Raw genomic sequence first — 19,902 nt, forward strand, 5'->3', positions numbered from 1 at the left:
TAAAAAAATCATATTAATCGTAACCGCATGTGCGGAATTATAATGAGACAATCACTGCGTGATAGAGATGAGCAAACTAATATTTGAAATGAAAAATGAAGAAAATATTTAGTTAAAATATTTAGTTAATTTTAAATTTCAGATATAATACATATATATCTCAAATGTGTTTCTTGTTAGAAACTTCAAGTATTAATTGAATAAAAGTATCTTTTTCTCGTTACATAGATGTAGCAAACTATTTGAATACTCTTTTCATTCAACTTGTATTTATCTTCATTCAATTGAATCAACAATTTAGAAATAAAGGCATATGTTTTTTTGTTAAATTGAAAAATGATTTTTCTTATTAGATAACACATTAAAAATATATTTGGAATCATGCGCGAGACATAAAATATCTAAAATAGTCAAAGTAAATTTAAAAGCTTCAAATAATAATTTCAAGAATAACAATATCCGATCATTCAAAACGATTAAGTACTTCAATCAATAATTTTAATATTTTGTTTTAAATATTTGCTATATACCATACTATATACTTGTACCAATCATATCCTCGCACTCATAGAAAGAATAAATAAACCAAAAATCAAATAATAGTTTATTTAGTTAAAGGACACATTTAAAATAATAATTTTTAATAGTTCGCATTTAAAATAAAATGTGCTACTGCAATGTAGATAAGATTAATTATGCCGGAATATTATCGAGCGCGCGAGAGCGATTAATCGCGAGCTCTAAATAAGAGAGCGATTTTTGCGCGCGCGCGCCGTTCGATTTAGCGCACAAAAGAACAAGAGGGAAAGAGATGCACTGCGATCGCTCTCGGATAAAAGGCGCACTCGCGTACACCTGAGAGTAGCAGCAGGTGCAGCGCAAGGTCTCGGTCCTCGGACGGAGTCCTGCGCTCTTCTCTCGCGTGACAGCGATCGGCCGATGTACAGCCCAGTATATATGTGTGACCATATAGATGCTCTTTGGGTAGACGAAAAACTAAATTAATGGAAGATTTAACCACTCCGAAGGGAACTTTTAGTTATCCAAAATTACTGCAAACGCGCTACTCTTAGAATTTAGCCTGAAAATCATGGTCATCGTGGGACAATATGGTATTGGAAGAATTTTATATAAGTTTCTCTGATTATTTCTTACAATCAAAAATGTTGATAAGAAAATATATAGCTTTTATTGTGGTAAATATTGTTGTAAAATTCTTCCAATACTATATTGTCCTACGATTACCCATGATTTTCAGAATAAATTCTAAGAGAAAATTCTGTTTGTGCAGGAAACGCGAAAAATACTCAATATAACTGTATAAAGACTATCTTCTATCTTTAAAACATATAAATAAATCATTTCTAGAAAGGACGACGTACATATTTTTCTATCCAAAAAGAAGAAAAGCTATTCATAATTTAATGAATTTTTTTTATATAGAAAATATGACATCCTCACATGCAAGAATGTGTAAATTATCTGTTTCTATTATGTATGCAATTGATTTGTATAATATTGAAAGCGTGTTCTAATATGACGATATTCACGTTTATTAATATACTTATACTTATTAAGGCGAAAAGTGTATTGAAATAATTTTGCCCCTATATTCGTCGCATTCTCTTTCTTTTTCTCGCACTTTTTTCTTTTATTAATACTATTTTTATCCATAATAGCGACCTTGATGGGAACCTGCGACCTACGATGCGACGGTGTGCGGGCACTGCAATTATGTCAGCGCGTGAGTGTCCACCTTTCATTGAGGTTGCATGTTCTCTTGTTGTTATTGTTGAGACGATGGGAAACCTACTACGCGTGCGTAAGACAAATTACATTCATTCTTTTAATACTGCATGCAAAAGCAACGTCGCGTTAAAAAATTCTTATTTCTTTCCATTATTTTCTTCGTCGAAAAGTTTCGCGGTATTAAGGACCAATCATTCTATAATAATTATTGAATTAATTAATTCTGTAAATACTATTAAATACACAATATATACTGCTGGCCATTAAATTACATTTATATAGGTCATAAAATATATGTAGAAATTTAATAAAATTCATTAAAATTTATTTATGTAACATATAGATAAATTAATTTATATAGGGATAATATTGCAATCTTAAACCGTAAGCACCTTTACGTTACACTTGACTTTTTAGGAGTTTTCGGAGACTTCTGTCGGAAAATAACGAGTTCTTAACTGACTTACGAATTACAGGAACGGGATATTAGTTAATTAATTCGAAAAGTGCGCCATGCATGAGATTCTCAGATTCGCGCGATCAGATAGAGAGTCGTGAGGCACGAAGGATTCCTCGTGCTCGGTTTGATCCCAATCACGCAGATGATGACGCGGCTCCACCGACAGCTGTATACTCGCGTCATTAGCCGGCACTTCCAGCTTTTGGATCTCACTGATCAGTCATTATCGTGCAGAATCCTCCTATGTTTTCCTACCTACCGTATTCATTCGACCGACAATCGTTTGCGTATTCTTCGATAATGGCAGAAGAGAGTACGGGAGATGGGAATTAAATTATGACCAATAAAATAACAAGGCTCTGAATATATCAATATACGTAATAAAAAGGGCTAATGAGGATCAAACGCGAGATAAAAGCGTGAATAGAAACACTTAATTAATTTTGGGCACTATTTATTAGTTTAAAATTAAACATTTCGATTTCACTTCAAGTCATCTTCAGTAAACTGTATCATAAAAATAGAAACACAGAAAAATGGAAAAGAAAATTCGTACAAAAAAGTAGGTATTTATAAAAACTAAATTAATAACTAATTTCTTGTTCCAATTTTCTTTTTTTACGTTTCTATTTTTATTATATTTATTAAAGATGGCCCGAAATGTGTGTTTAAACTAATGTCTAAATTTAGGAATTTTTTATTCGCGTCTTTATCTTGCGTTTCGCTCTTATTAATCATTTTTATTATGTATGTTAAATTATAAATTAAGGTGCTCCAAGTTCATAAAGTGCATTACGATTATTTGTGATATTGACACAGTCCAAAAGATTTTTCGAAAATTTCGAAAAAGCTTTGGAATATAAATGTAAAAATGTTTTTCGAATTAAATAGAGTGGAAGCAAAGAGATAATAAGTCATTTTTCACATTTTAAAAATATCATAAAAAATCAACTTTTAAGTCAAAAGTATATATTAATACAAAGTTCAATTATTCAAAAATTAAAAAGGGGTATTAAAAATATCACTTTCTTGAATTTTTGAGAAAATAATCAATTAAAAAGAAAACCAGTTGGAACACTCGTCTATTTAAAAAAATGCAGGAAGGAGAGAGGATCATAAAAAATTCATAAAATAAAAAATGTATAATAAGATTAGCGATTCTCGCATTCGTGAAGATTGAATTTTTCGTCTGTGTTTATTGCTAATATAAATACTATTCTTTTACAAATTGAATTGGCCTAATGACGTCTCGTAACATACATAAAAAATATCGGCTAGCCGAGTCTAGTGACGGAATAATGCTATCCTTAATGACAATGTACAAATGACGCCGATCGACTCGGAGAAAGGGGGATAGACGTTGCTAAATGTCATCCCTCCTCCCTTTTTCATCAACGAAATTTCGCCGATCGGGATCCGATCTGTCGATGATCGTCGTCGAAATTCGGCGTCGCAACGCGACGACCGCGTCGTGTGTCTAATTAATTGTAGCATACTTAAAAAGTAAAATCAAAATCTCTACACATGTACCACGCAGGTGGAATCGAATCGATATAACGGAACCCGCCCTCTTCACTCCCGCGACGAATAGTTAAGCGTTCGACGAGAACTCGAATCCGAAAAAAAAAGAAAAAAAACGAAGCCGGAAAAGGCAAGCATCGAATTAAGTACCCAGTTATGTCGATGTTTTATTTTCTAACGTAAAATGAAATAAATACAATTAACAAATCCTAACTATTAATTGTCAAGGCTGCTTCCTTTCGCGTTTGAATTGCAATTTACGAGGAGCGAGAGAGACTGAGGGCGGGAGTCTAACGTTTTAGCGATATTGCACGCTTGAGTCACGCATATACGGAAACATCGCTGACTGAGAGTATACGAACTCTCGCGATACACAATAAATATACGCAATTATTTTAATCGATTCTGAGGGTGCTTGAAAAAGTGCTGGGACACATCGATATATAGCGCGCGTAAAAATTCGAGCGATTCGGAAACGCGCCGACCTATTAATATCGCGTTCCTCGATCAATTCGAAAGGAATAATTAATTCAACGACGCGAAATCGAGGGAAAATCCTTCGCGGAACTACGACGATCCTGTGCGCGGCTGTTGCTGCGTGTAAAATCCGAAGGGCTCCGCCAAGGACGACGATAGCAGCGGCGTCGAATTCGCGATGGCGACCGAGGACGACGACGATGCCGACGACGACGACGACGATGACGACGACGAAGACAACGGGCCGGTCGTCGAGACACGGGAACGCTGCTGCGACGACGGCGTCTTCTGCTGGCGCTGTCCGATCGTCTGGTGGGATCTGATGGGCACCGGCAGCGGTCGCTGGATCTTCTTGCCGTGATGCTGACCAGGAGCGCGATAACCCTGATGTCCGGGTCCGGTCGGTCGCAATCGCGGTCTGCCGGGACCTCGACGAATCCCCGCGGCACTGCCACGTCCGGACAGCGGTATCAGGGTCCCTACCGGACCCAGGGGACCCACCGTGCTGGGACCGTCTCCTTCGGCAGGATCGGAGCTCGCATGGACAGTCCCTAGGACATAAAAGTACACCGCTTCGTTGTAGAAGATTCTGTTTTGGACATTTCGTCGCCTTAGGTATACGGTACCTTAGGTATATGTTTGCTTCGCTGTGTTAATCCAAATCCGATCGATGACGTTTAATGTTTAATGTTTTGTGAGATGTATGATGCGTGTATGTAGATGCGGAAAGAAAAAAAGTGCTTGTGCATTCTTCCCAGGGAGATGTTTCTTTCAAGAGCAGTCAAAATCCAATTCGTCGATGTGTTATTTGTATAATAGTTCTTCGATATAAAGAAAATGCTGCGTGGTGAAGGTTTTGAGGATTCCGTTCTTCTTCCTTTTGTGAGACGAATCGATCTGGTGAAGGAGCGTTTGAAGGAGATTTTTCTATGGATGAGTAGGATGCGTGGATGTGCGTGAAAATCAGTGTTCCTCTAGTTCAGACGTAGGATGTCTCGTATTTTGCCTTTATCTCGCCGGCTAGTCGGCATTCCGTGGCACGTACCCGATCGTTCAAGGAGGGCTCTTCTTCAGACGCTAAGGTCTAAGAGGACACTTAAGGGAATGGGCGACAGAATAGAAAACGCGAAGACGCGTCTGTCGCTCGCAAAAGCGGTTCTCGCGCTCTTAAAATGATAATTCGCTCTGGAAATTCCAGACCGCGTGAAACATATCGGAGAATCAGGAGACGAGAAAATCCAAGTGCTCATCCGCACTCGAATCTACGATGATCTCCGTCGCGTATAGAATATCAAGATGAAACTTATATCTTCGTTCAATATGAAAATATTTTCGACATCGTTTTTTCATCAAATTGTATGATACAAAAGAAATTATTACTTGAAGCGGATAATTCTTGTACAATTATCGAATATGGTTAGTTTTGTCAGGAGGAGAAATCTGACAAATATTTAAAAATTGCATGAACAATTGCAATGAAGACGAGGATCCAACTGATATTGATATTGATAAATAAAATTAACTGCTATGATGAAAATGATTGTATACTTACTTTTACCATCTAAGTAATAAAAATTCAATAAACATTTTTCCGTGAATTAATTTATGATTATAACAATAAATTATATGCGTTTTAATGAATAAACGCGACAAGAGACTCGGAGGAAAAGACGGAGCTTGCGAGAGGAAAGATAAAACTTTCGAGACAATTGGAACGGGGAGGATCTGCGGAATGTCGACGGTTCAGCTCGCCATATCCTCGCTTCATCTTATCCTGTCGTATTATCCTATCCTATCTCACCCGTGTGTTGCGAGCCGAACCATCTACGCCGTCATATATTTTGTCTCCCATCCGGTCCTGTTCGACCTAGTCTAAAACACTTACTTAGATACCGAGAAAGTTATGGAGATCTAAAATCGAGATAATTGCATTAGCTAACAAGTTCTTCACAAAACCATTTTCCGCCCATTAAATCTAATTGGGTGAGCCTATTAATTATAGGCATTTTGACTTACAGTATAGGATACATATATCGCATTGCTTTGCTTTAAGAAACGAAATTATCTTGATAGAGATCGATTCTTTACATGTCTCTTTGATATTTCAGAAGACGAAGCAGCTGTAAAATCATATGGCAATACTTATCGTTACCTATCTTTATGTTAATACTTCTTCACTGTTTTAAGACACATCCAAATATTTTTTTTTATTTTCTTTCTCATTTGTATTTTTATCGATACTTTTCGTTGAGTAAGCTTTTTCTGAATATTCATTATGAATAAATAATAATTTAATTGAATAAAATTAACTTTCTTGGAGATATTAATAATTTTTAATCTTTGATAAAATCTTTGATAAACATCTTTAAACTGAGCAATCAAATCATAATTTATTCATTCCTGAATAAATTTAAAAAATAATATAAAATTAACTTTAAAAAAAATACGGTATAAAAAATTTTGACTCTCAATTCTTATATATTAAACATTTTTTAAAGCACGTAAACATATCTATATAAAAACTATTATATTGTTAAAATGTTTATAAAATGTATTTTTTTAAAAAATTGACAAAATTATGTTAATTATTTTCCAAATACATCCCCATTTTTTTCAAAATAAAAAGAAACGTCAGATTATAAATTCTGATGTAAGAATAATTTTATATTGGAAGTAAGCATTATTTAAATTTCAATCTTAATTCAAAATGCAATAATTTTGCCTGTATGTCTATATAAATAATTTCGAGTACGAGTAAATAGAATGGAGAAAATATGGCATATATATATATTTCGTTATCCAGAAATGCTTTCTTCATGACAATATGAAAATATGAGAATATGATATTCGAGAAGATGCGCGGAGTCTACGGGGACGAGATGACACGGTAAGGTACGGTAAGGTACGGTAAGGTACGGCACGAATCGACAACCCCTTATACAGGGTCCGCGTAATTCCCCTCTATCCTCTACAAGCCCTATCCTCTCTTTTTTTTATTCTACTTCGTGAAATGACGAGGGAAATTAGATGTCGGGATTATGCAACTGAAACGTATCTTGCGGATTCGTAAGTAGATACTGTTGAATTGAACGGTATACAATTATTTAATAGCAACAATTTTGACAGATATTACTTACAGCAGTTCGTGCTTGAATAAAAATATATTACTATAAATGCAAGTTTATCGTATTAATGCAAGAACATTAAGTTACTAATGGATTAAATTAAATGCGATATTAATAAAGTTTTGAGATATATTGACACGTTTTTTTTCTTCAAAGAGAGCGGTTAAATTCCAATTTATTAAATCGACTGCGTTTCATTCTCTTGAACTGCGATACGTCCTCATTAATCCATCACCATTATCCATCGGTCAAAATAAACGGAATACAACTAATCAGCGGCAATAACGCTGAAAATGTGTACCGGTGAGAGTCTGAAACATTGACAGCTGGATGAAGCGCGCGTCGCATCCCGATAAAGAGATAACTAATGGAGGCGAGGCAAAAACACAGAGAAGATGTGCAAAAAAGCCGGTGACCACGAAGAGGACGAAGGAAACGACAGAAAGGGAGAGAGAAAATAAGAAAAAAAAAAAAGATAAGAAAAGAAGAGAGAAAGAGGTAGACGCGAGTTCCAAAAACCTAAGAAGAGCATCGATCGCAGCTGTCGCCTTCGCTCCGCACCTGCTATTGTCCGCCTCGTCTTCCAGTCGACGACAAGTGAGAGAGCGAGACCGACCCGTTTTCCTTCACGTGCGTACACGCGGCACGAAGATGGAATGTGTTAAGCGTACTCGCGCGAGCGCCTGTCGTCCACGTTCACGTGGCATTGCGTGAGGTCGTCTTATCGGACACCTACCTCTTTCTCTCTCCCTAATTAACGCGATAACAGCATACTCATGGGTGCCATATAGAAATCCCGGTATTCCGCAGCCTTCCTGATAAAAATTATTTCATCTATTTAAAATTAATTAGAATATTTTTTATATTTATCTATAAAGTATAAAAATTTAAAAAAATTATATTTATTTGTAAAGAGAAACTTTTTCCTCTCTGTATCTCTTTTTCTCTCTCCCTCTCTCTTTGGTTACACATTTCCCCCATGTGGAACGCGACGCACTTGTCCCGGGAACACAATGCCGGCTGTGCTACGGCGACAAATGTTTCCAGCCTGGTCCCATACGAATTCGTCGTTCGCCAACCGGGTCGTCAAGAGAAATGAGTCACGAGAAGTTTCACGGGGGTGGGATGTCTCTAAGGGTGCCCCCGTGGAGGAGCGCCAACTGTTACCCCCTCGTGGACATGTGCACATGTGCTCGCGGGGGAATTTTCGACGCAGGCCGACGCGATGATGGGGTCGCGAATGGACCCACGGGTTTCTCTCGCGAACCGCAAAGTCCCCTGAGAACCCGGGCAAGTGCCCGGGCAAAGGATGGGATCGAGGGTGCAAGAGGGGGTGGAAAGGGAAGACAGACCCCCCCGAAAGTGTCAGCGGGGATTAAGTATATCGATTGGCGGGGTCGCGTCCGCGGGAAGAAGTCATTCTTCTCGTGGTAAATAAATAAGCTTCGAAAATTCGCGTCTTCCATCACCCTCGCTTTTATTCAACGTCATCGGACGGGAATTAGACGGCGAACATTACGGTGATATTAATTATGAATAAATTATAATATTCTTTTCTCTGCCCGAACATTTCCGCCCGAGTCTGTATAATCGACCTTGATTATAAAGCTTGCATAAGTTGCATAACTAGCACAAACGTGCGCATTATAACGGTTCCGAGAGCAAATCACAATCGTTAAATATTTATATAAATTATACCATCATGTAGATAACGAAAACGCAAATGCGAGAAGTACTATCAGTGCAATGCAGAATATCTGCTTGTAGCATAAATAATGCAATAATGCATAAACATTGAAAATGCATAGAATATTCCATAAATCTCTCAGCACAATTATTAATGAGATAAAATATGTAAAACTACTCTGTTCAGTCACGAATTATTTCGACGACTCTCGTTTTCAATCATTTAAGCAGTATATGTATATGTAAATCTCGAATGAGATAGGGATAGATCGATCATTCGATTATTAAAAAACAGGTATTTGTCGCATTTTCTTTCGGCGAATGCCATTTCCCATTATGCGAACAAAGCGCGATTAATTCAAAGGGCACTCAAGTACTCACCGTGCTGCAGCGTCTGCTCGTTTGATGATCCACCCCCGTCGATCGGCGATATGATCGAGAGCGAGTCGCTGGTCGCCGCGTTGGGGCCCTTCGATGACGGATGCATCAGAAGCATTCCTCTTCCCTTACCGCCGATCGGTCCGCCCCGGCGTGATCCTCGTGGTCGGCCGCGTTTGCTCGCGCCGCGAACGGATTGTCGCATACGCGCGCTCGCGCTCACGCCGAGGGCGAAGTGATGTCCGAGTCGAGCGACCTTGGACGAAGATTCTCCGAAACTGCCTCGGGAATGTCCATGAGAGTGGTCGCCGCCGGAAATCGGACCGTCCACGTCAACCACGAGTCCTTCATTACTCGTTTCATCCTAAAGATAAAAAGAAATTGTATTAAAATCAGTTATGAAGAATCCGTATTGCTATCGCGTTATTATATAGATAACGATATGAGGCAGAGAAGAACGTAATCGAAATATATTTTCGCTCGAAATTAAGTATTCTAACAATTTTGTTTTCAGTGGAAATTTTTATTTTAAACACAATATAAAAGTATAATATCAAATACATATAATAAAATAAATATAATAAAAAATATTAAAATGAGTCTTAATAAATTTTTAGTATTATCATTTTGTATAGATACGTACTTCTGACTTGGCCGGGCTTGTTGGCGTGCTGTAATTATCTACATTTTCTAACTGTTGTTGATGATTGTTCTGGTGCTGCAACTGAATCGGATTGACGCCTGGTTTTGGCTCATTAAGATTAACTTGAACGGTATCGTTGTTTTTGTCGCCATTAGCGTCTGCATGACACGGTTTCTTCGCATCATTCTGGAAAAAAAATTGTAAATGTGAAAAATACCATCGCAACAATGAAAGATTACTGTTCTAATGAAATTAAGTGCGCGAAATCTAATTAACAAATTCGTTCTGCATTGTTAGTTATATTTCCGGACAATTCATCGAGCATATGCGAATGAATTAAATATTAATACGGAAAGATATATCCCCCAAAGACAACTTCAGTAGTGCAAACCGATAGTCTCGAGTATCGAAAACCCGAGAAGTAGAGGCATTAAAAGTAGACGGCAGAAAAAAGACAGTGTGGTAGAAAGACGGGAAAACGACGAAAGAAAAAAAAGGGAGGAAAAAAAGAATCTTTGCGACGCGACTGATAGAATAGTGTGTAAGGGCGCCGGGCTCACCTTGACCGGAAGCGCGGTTAACTTCCTCTTCCGGTCCCTCTCCTTGTGCTGTAGGTTCGACTCGAGGCGAGCCTCTTCTGCTCGCTGCTGCTTTCTCTCCTCGCTTCGTTGGCTGTCTGAAATATACACGGACATGTACTATACAAGCCGAGGATGCGGCGGCACAAGTTCGTTACTCCGTTTCTTATTATTATTCCTTATTAGGCCATTAGCATAACCTAATGAGCATAATGTAATCGCGGCCACCTCGGCCGTCTCCCTCTCTTCCTTGACTCGTTTTCGACGAGTTTGTGTATACACGCGCGTCCTGCCGTGCGATAGAACGGTCGATAGAAGCGGTGGCTCGAATAAAAACTCGACTATCTAACAACATTCTATCTTTTAATCACGCACTCGTGGCGAGTTTTAATTTTAATGAGATATTTTTTATTAATTTAGAGGGAAGACAACAACGTCCTCTTCTACTTTTTCTCAGTGCCGATTGTTCGGCGAAAATTTAATTAAAAATTTAGTCATAAAGTTTCGAGATAAAAAAATTTTAGCTTATTTTTTTTGATAAAAATTTTAAAGATAATTAATGACACATGCACAGTCTTTAATTTTATATTTAATAATCAATCATAATTACCAGAGAAAACTATATTATTAATTGTTAATATATACTTACATCTCGCTTCGATTTCCTCGTCGTCCAGCAGCAGCGACACGACTTCCTTAGGTTTCAGAGTATCGGGTTTAAAATTTCCGCCGCTTATGACCATACGTTGTATCTGCAATAAATCAAACTCTCATTCGAGCGCATTGTTTATTTAATTTAAGATATAATAAAATGGTAAAACAGTTTACGAAAACAGACCTCGCTCTTCTCGCGCGCTCTTTGCAAAATTCGTTCCTCGATAGTTCCTTTGCATATTAATCGGTAGACCGTGACTTGCTTGGTCTGCCCCAGTCTGTGGGCGCGATCCATAGCCTGTTGGTCTACAGTGGGATTCCAATCACTATCATAAAATATCACCTGTAAATAGATATTATTAATTTACAGTTTTGCAAAGAATTTATATAATTATGGATGCGATAATTGCATATTTTTTACGCGCAAAAATAAAAATATATATATGCTCCTTTCTATCAATATTATTACGAACTTATTGCTTCCTTTCATATAAATAATTTCCATTCAATTATAATTCATTATACTTTAAGAAAAGTTATATAAATAAATTATATAATTTTCATTTATGTGTCATTTAAATATCTCTTTTTACCTTGGAATCAATTAATGATTAAATTCGTAAGAAGATATTTATTACATAATCGGTTTTGACTAATCTACAACTTATGGATTTAATTCCATATACGACGTATTTTAAATTTTATATTCCGTATATAAAGAATAGAAACCGAAAGTCGGAATAACGAATAAGTGAGTATATTTAAGGTGGTATAAAACAAGAAAATAGATTTACTGACCGTGTCTGCCGCGGTGAGGTTGATTCCCAGACCACCAGCTCTAGTGCTGAGCAGAAAGACGAATATGTCCGCCCTGAAACAGTCCCACAGATTCTCAACTACCGTTTCATGAAAAAATACGATATTATGATCGTTTTGTATGTAAATTAATTCATGGTGCCGGGGCATGTTTGTGAAGGATTTCCAGCTAACGAAATCCTCCACGCCCATTCGATCATGAGATTTTGAGATTTGAAATGGTTTAACAAGGCATTCTCTTTCTTTGCTCTTTCTTCTCCTTACAATCTTATAGAAAATTAGACTACGACGCATAATTATCGAATGATAAATTACAAAATAAAAAGCTGGCGATATTTAAATATAACGATGTAAGAATACAATTTATTTAAGATTCAAATAAAACTTGAGTATAGAAATTCGATAGATTGTGTAATGGTCTGCCTAGTAAATAGCCCACCGTTAGAACTGCAGGTTCGTGACTGTCGTGCATTGAAAAACCTGCAGCTGTCTGCAGGATGGGGACGATTCGGCAATTAATTCGCGTGTTAGTTATGCGCGGCTGAGCCACGCAGAACATGCGATCTCGGAATCGCGCTTTAAGTATGCAACCGGAGACTGTTCGCGGTTGATAGATATTCTAATCAACGCAGTACAGTTTGGATTATTATTATTACGAATAACGTATTTTCTCATTAAAATGAGCAACTGACGCCGAGATCTCGAATAATTAAAAATTCTCACAATCTACGTTTATATAATTGAGCTATTCACGTTCTTTATCAAATTGTTGAGCAATATTTTAACATTGCTAAAAAAAATGCACAAAACAGTTGTAAATGTGTAAAAAAAAAAACAATTACCTCTTTTGAAAATCTGCTACCATGTCCCGTCGATCCGAGATCTTTGAGGAGCCATCTAATCTCATAAATGTGTGTTTTCTGTGATACATGTATTCCTATAAAAAAATGAAAATTTCTCGTTTATTTCTCGTATATATTTAATATATACAATATTTTATATTTAATTATATATATATATTTAATATATATGTCTCGTTAAAAAAATGTTTATTTGATGCGGGGGGCATATAGATATGTATGTGACAGATAAATATATATACCTCAAGCAAGTCAATCATCTTCGTCATTTGCGAGTATATAAGCACTCTATGACCTTGTTCCTTCAAACGTCGTAAAAGACTATCCAATACAGAAAGCTTGCCGGCATCTGTCACTAATGTTTGCTTATCTGAAATAATTTAATTTATATAATCACCCAATTATTTTATTTCTGTAAGAATTCTAATATAATTATATTAAAATATGTTCTTTGATAATTCTTATATCACTTTTCATATCATATTTGATTAGTTGAATTGTTAAATATACCTGGCACAATGATATGTGACCATCCATTAAGAGGAGCGCATGCAGACAATCCACCTTGCGGTTGATAGCAAAACGTTGACATTGTTTGGCCGGTACGAATGCATGATTTCTCTTCAGAAAATGCTCGTTTAGAGCCGAGCCAAAGTAATCTTTGACCGAATGAACCACCGCAATCCTCGTGTCTCTTCCAGGCGCATGCTGCGGAACTATTGCTTACGTATAATTTTCGCGGACTAGCTTGAACCTGCAATTAAAATTAAATTAAAAATTAGATTGCGATTCCTCGTTTTTCTTTATCTTTTTCACGTAATGCAACAATTATATTAACCTTGGGATTGTTATCACAAACAAAGGCAGGAATCGTTGTCTGTTGACAATATCGCATTATAGGCTGCCGTGGGTGTTGAGGATGTTCGTGTAATAGAGATAATTTCGAATCTTCTGTTTGTTCCATTTTACCAGTGGGAAGTATCCTTTGTAACTAAAATATTAAGACACGCTACATCACATATTCTGTAAACTTTTAGAGATTACATGTGTATATATTATTATGTAATGTAAAATATAAATTACCTTTGGTAGTTGATTGGCTTTCTTACTGCTACGTAGTATTCTGTGAGCAACCGTTTCCGGCATCGAATGTATCGTATGGGTGGTATGTGTGTAGAAAGCCTCGCCCTCAATTATTTTTCTTGTAAAAAATATATCTTGCAATGTTGCCGACAAGGAGCCAATTTTTCTAGGTAAATAAAACATTTGATTTGCGGGTATTCTCGATCTGTGATCGACGCACCAATCTTCCCAATATTGTACCATTTTCAATCTTTGCTCCATAAACGTTACAAGACATAATCTGCACAAAAACATTTATAAAAAAATATTAGTTAATATAGTTAATGTAATATATGAGTTATTCTTTTTTTTAACACTCGTTATTTACATACCTAAATAAGGTACCAGCGATAAATATTTTGTTTATTTCCATTGGAGATAAATCGATAAATCTACTAAATGAAAATGCATTTTCGAACAAATTTTCGTTGCAATGTAGAGCACGGTGAATATATTCAGTAGCAAATATAAACAATTTGTTATACAACAAATGATCTTTGGATGGCAATGCTAGATGCAAAAGTCCTTCGATATACAGCAAAACAGGCATATTATAAAATTCTGTATTCATAAAAAACGGCGATCTAGCATCCCTACGTTCAAAGAGTTCCGGGTGATTACAGACCTATAATTAAAATAAGTAATTTAATTAATAAAATTTACTTTTAAAAATTATAGATATATATTGTCTTTAAGATTGTTTTAAGATATAAGTTATCATAATTCATAATAATAAATTAAATGTTAAAAAATTAAATATAAAACAGACACAATGCTAGATAAATTGATAAAGATACCTACATATACTTGCTAAAAAAAGAATATTGTACCTTTCGGAACTGCATGACTAGATTCATCAAATTGGAAGTAAAGTTTTTATCATTAGAAGCAGTGTCTCCTCCGCCTACTGTATAATGCAGTAAATCCTCTATCCGAATCTTTTTCTTCAATGCTACATAAATAATATACAAATGTACCAAATATCGTAAACATGTAATGTTAAAGAAAATGAAATCGAGATACCTGAATAAAGCAGTTTTTGACGAGTTGTAAGTGGACAATAAACCATTATTTCAATCTTATCAGATAACTCATTCTCTACATCTTTTTTTATTCTTCGTAACATAAATGGTTTCAAGATCATATGAAGCCTTGATAAGTGTTCTAGTATGAAATTTATAATATAAACATTTTATAATGCATAATGTACAATCTGAAATTTAATACTGCATTTTGTGCAAAATTACTCACTTTCATCTATTCCTGTTTTATTCTCTGCATGACTTTCAATATCTTTGGAGAACCATTCGTTAAATTCATCGTGTGAATCAAACAATGTAGGCATGATAAAGTGTAATAATGCCCATAATTCTGCCATGCTGTTTTGTATAGGAGTACCACTGAGTAATAATCTATTACGACAACTGAATCCTAATAACAGCTTCCATCTCACGCTATGGAAACAATTATAATTAGCTATCAAATGCAAGTATTATACAATAATGAAAAAACGTAAAATAATATACCTGTTTGTGCTTTTAATAGCTTGCGCTTCATCCAAAATCATGTATTGCCATTTTATTCTATTGAAATATTTATAATCCGTGATCACTAATTGATAACTTGTTATTACTACATGGAAAGAAGCTTCTTTCGTATGCAAATCTTTAGTATCCCAAAACTGTCTCAGTATTTTGCGTTCCTGAGGATTACCCCAATATGGAACTACTTTGAACACTGGTACAAATCTTGCCATTTCCTGTTGCCAATTATGTAATGTTGAAGCTGGCGATATAATTAAAAATGGTCCCCAAACCGCTAAAATTATTCAATTAAATATACTTACTTTTTATAAAAATTTCAACAAATACAATGCATTTAGAAGTAAACTGTAATAGTCAAAATACTTGTAAATACTTACAATATCTTTCGGCAACATGACACAAAAACGCTATGGATTGTACAGTTTTTCCTAAACCCATCTCATCAGCTAGTATACCACTAATACCCTGAAAATCATTGACAAAGAGATAGTAAATGTTCATTCTTATGTAATAAAAATATTGCAACATTGCATATACATAATTACAAACCTGATCGTACAAATTTGCCAACCAATTCATTCCTTTTAATTGATAACCCTTCAGACTTCCCTTAAAAATTGAAGGTTGAGGGTGCTCTAGGTTTTCAGGTGTATCACTGAGACGCAATTCTTGAGATGCAGCAGCTGTATCAAACTGCTTGGTTCTCGCTTTTTCATTATTAAATGCCTCAGTAACATTTCTCTTTGCCTTTTGTTTCATGATTTCACTGCACATTTAATAAACACGTATTTTGTTCTTGAATCTTTGTATAAATCGAAATAATTGAGACTGATCTTTCTTAATTATATTCATAATAAAATGATTGAGTTTTTCGAATGTAGGTAAATAAAATTATACATTTAAGTACCTGTCATAATCGTCGATACCGATAAGTCTGGGATTCTTTTCTTCGTCCAATTGATTCAAGATTCTAAATTGTTCCTCTGCCGATATTTTATTTATTTTTCGCGACATGAAATGAGCGTACAATTCTGTTTGAGTAATAAGGAAATTTAATTTCCTTTGTTGACGTTTTGCCTGAAACAAAAACACATAATATGTGAGAAAAATATATAAGTAACAAAAATATATCTCAATATAATCTAATAGCTCCTTACTTCGATAAGTTCTACATCCATTTTACGTTGTTCCTCAGCTTCCTTTTCTAATCTTCTCCTCGTTTCTCGTTCGACTCGATCATAACGTTTCCAATAAGATTGCATTTCTCTTGTCAATCGTTTTGCTCTCCAAATAGTTTCTTTCATATTTTTCTGTGACTGAATCACATAGGAATGAAGTAGTGTTTAGGATGTACAATTCCAGTGCACAAGAAATCTAAGTGTCAACTTATACTTACTTGCATGGCTTTCTGCCTCCAATATTTCATACAGTGCTGCGCTACCTTTTTACAACTTATTAGCATTTCCTTATGATTATTGGTTTTGGCCCTTTGTACTTTTCCTAATTCCTTCTTAGACATCATGACCCATATCTTTCTTCTTCTCATTGTCATTACCTCCACACTCTTAGTGTTATGTTTCTTTCTTCCTCTACCACGAGGTTGATGACGCATTATAGCTTCTAATTCAGCTTCATCTAATTCTTCCTCTTTAGGAATTGATTTATCCCATTCTCCTTCTGGGAAATTTCCTTTCTAAAAGTGTAAAATTTTAATTAAAAAAAAAAACATTACGCAAAATGCAAGCAAAAGAGAGCAATATAAGACTCAATACATACACGGTATTCTTCAGATTGATGACGATTGACCTTTTCTTTCTTGATTCTCATGATTTTTTTATCTGGTTTTTTCTCTTTTTTCTTTTTATTTCCTACAATCAACTTTTGATGTTCTAAAAATCTATCATAATTCGATAATAAACCTGCACTGTAGTACTGATATTGTATATTCTGAAAATGACATTATTTCATGACATTTTGAATTATTATAATGTTTGATAATATTTAATTATCTGTTAAACGTACTTCTGGTTTCTGATAAAAACGACCTTGATATTTTTTTCGTAATATATGAAATTTTAACATTTCTTGAAAATCATCTTCTGTGATTTGGCTATCTGTGTCAGAGCCTGATGCAGAACTATCGGATGAATCACTTAACAAAATATCTTGTAACCAACGCCGTTCTTCTCCCACACTAGACATGTTATACAATCTTAACTTATTAATCCTTGCCTCTGTAAAAACAATATTATGAGAAAGCTGATGCTAAACTAATTTGGATAGAACTAAAATTAATACTGTATATCTACCTTCTTTTTGAGTGAGTACATTATCTAGGTAAGCATCCGATCCATCAGAAGATTCTGATGAAACAGACTTGTCATCTTCACTGAAGAAAGAGAAACAGATACAATATATATATTATTTTGTTCCCAGCATTAATTTATGATGCGTTGACTTGTGAATTAGAATAGTGTTAATAATATTTAGCGCTGGTATTATTACCTAACTTGTTCTTGAAAGAGATTGTTAATTTGTCTTAAGAAAGGCTGCAAATTGAGGCTGCGTTCCAATCTTTGCAGATGCAAAGGAGCAGCCATTTCAGCTTCCAGCTTCATTGTGTATGCTCTATCAGACATTACCTATCTGTGCAAAACCTAACGATTATCTGTAACAGTGAACAATGAATAAAATATAATTAGGAGGTTTCTCAATTTATACAAATATCCATTTTATGTATCATATAATACGCACAATCATCAATACAAATAAAAGTCTGCAACGTACAGAGAAATTTTTTAACAACACTTGATCTAATGAATAACATACGTATATATATGGTCAAGTATTAAATATACATATATATAACATAAGTCAGCAAAGCAATGTAACGGAAAGGAAAAATCATCACAGTTGATTATAGGCTATAATGCAAATAAATAAGAAAAATGCATATTACACGAAGAGAATCATCGCGCGATCTGCTAGGAAAAACCCAATGTATTCTCCGCGTTTTTTTTCAATAACAAACCGCAGGAAATCGCGGTCCACTGAGGGCTGCTATTGTACCCGGAGCTTTTTCGTATTCCTGGAAACGGTCGATGCATATCTCGGGCGTGGAGGCCCGAGTCATGCGAGCTCGCGGCTAATTTTATTATATAAGAATGACACGTCGTATCGTGGTCCGGCGCGGTTATAATTCGGCTAAATTATTTTCGCTAACAGTTTTGCCTTCACCTTGTTGTGTTTTGGTTATATGCGCGCGGCCCCCGCGCTTATTTCGCACGCGAAACAGAGTCGGTTACTGGAATGCGATTTCCTCTGTTCACAGCGAAATTAGATATATCAGTCGGAGGGGAATACATGGTAGAAGGAAGCCTAGAGAACGCAGACATTTGGCGTGCTATTAAAGCAGGGCAGGGATAGGGCATTATGTTCGCCACCATTTTTGTTTTCAATAGGTGGCGCTGGACGCGCCTAAACGCTCAGCCTCTGACGATCTTCGTTTCTGGATACTTTTCAATATCCCTCATCTAAAATATCATTTCAAATTACATAGTATATATACGTCCCTACACCTTTTTCTCTCTCTCTCTGTCTTACACACATTCTCTCAATTTATTTTCTTATAAAAATATATGCTCGAAATTAATTAAATTTCTCTCCAATATATATATATATGTCAATCATATATAATTTTTAATATTTTCGTACAATATGCTAGAATAAAAATACATAATTTTTATAATAAAATGCTATGAAGAAAAAATTGCGATAATACAATTTCGAGAGAGATATGAGTTGGAGCAATTTTGTTCCATGGATTTATATCCGATTGATAAATGACTAATTTTGGTTGACGTATTAATTAATATATAGTGCTCGCATACTGAAGCAATGATTTGTAATACTCACTCTTAAGAACGATGATTCATCAGAAATGATATCTCACTTTGACGAAACTGATATCTCTTCTTACTCTCGAGCTCGAGACGCTCCGATTCCGGACGAGTCGAAAGTTTAAATAGCGCTACTACGAAGTCCCACTTCCGCTTCTGCGCGTTGCACGCGTCTAGCCTCAAACCCGCACCGGAAGTATCACTGATTAATCATTGACGCATTCGCTTAATCGACAAACCTCATTCCAATCTTTCCGTTTCATTCCGAAGAGAGCTCGTGAAAACTCGTTAATATTATCAAACCGAATTATCATCAATAAAAAACGACTAAACTCTTCGAAAGAATCGGTAAGTGGGAGAGGCAAGGGGAGAGGGTACTGTTCGATTCGA

General features: G+C 35.7%; 1 protein-coding gene across 4 annotated transcripts; it reads right to left on the reverse strand.

Moving 5' to 3' along the window:
* Positions 1-3,379: 3,379 nt before the first annotated feature.
* Positions 3,380-19,712, reverse strand: Ino80 (chromatin-remodeling ATPase INO80). 4 transcript variants are annotated; one of them, XM_085490013.1, is made up of 27 exons: positions 19,529-19,712; positions 18,119-18,281; positions 17,923-18,002; positions 17,636-17,847; positions 17,390-17,560; positions 17,010-17,306; positions 16,771-16,929; positions 16,521-16,690; positions 16,163-16,379; positions 15,991-16,078; positions 15,596-15,887; positions 15,321-15,523; positions 15,093-15,233; positions 14,900-15,021; positions 14,402-14,694; positions 14,031-14,310; positions 13,786-13,938; positions 13,458-13,701; positions 13,190-13,317; positions 12,930-13,024; positions 12,070-12,142; positions 11,456-11,614; positions 11,267-11,369; positions 10,600-10,715; positions 10,040-10,225; positions 9,400-9,760; positions 3,380-4,758 (listed from the first exon to the last, which is right to left on the reverse strand). In XM_085490013.1, the coding sequence occupies exons 2-27, from the start codon at positions 18,250-18,252 to the stop codon at positions 4,298-4,300; spliced, it is 4,938 nt and encodes a 1,645-aa protein (XP_085346139.1). In that variant the 5' UTR covers positions 18,253-18,281; positions 19,529-19,712; the 3' UTR covers positions 3,380-4,297. The 4 variants fall into 4 exon arrangements, with proteins under 4 accessions (XP_085346139.1, XP_085346079.1, XP_029155279.2 ...); XM_085489953.1 differs by lacking the exon at positions 19,529-19,712 and adding an exon at positions 18,851-19,064; XM_029299446.2 differs by lacking the exon at positions 19,529-19,712 and adding an exon at positions 18,645-18,812.
* Positions 19,713-19,902: the final 190 nt, after the last annotated feature.

The sequence above is a fragment of the Nylanderia fulva genome, unplaced genomic scaffold (assembly GCF_048542155.1).
Source record: "Nylanderia fulva isolate GAGA-0341 unplaced genomic scaffold, ASM4854215v1 Scaffold1, whole genome shotgun sequence".
Classification (NCBI taxonomy): domain Eukaryota; kingdom Metazoa; phylum Arthropoda; class Insecta; order Hymenoptera; family Formicidae; genus Nylanderia; species Nylanderia fulva.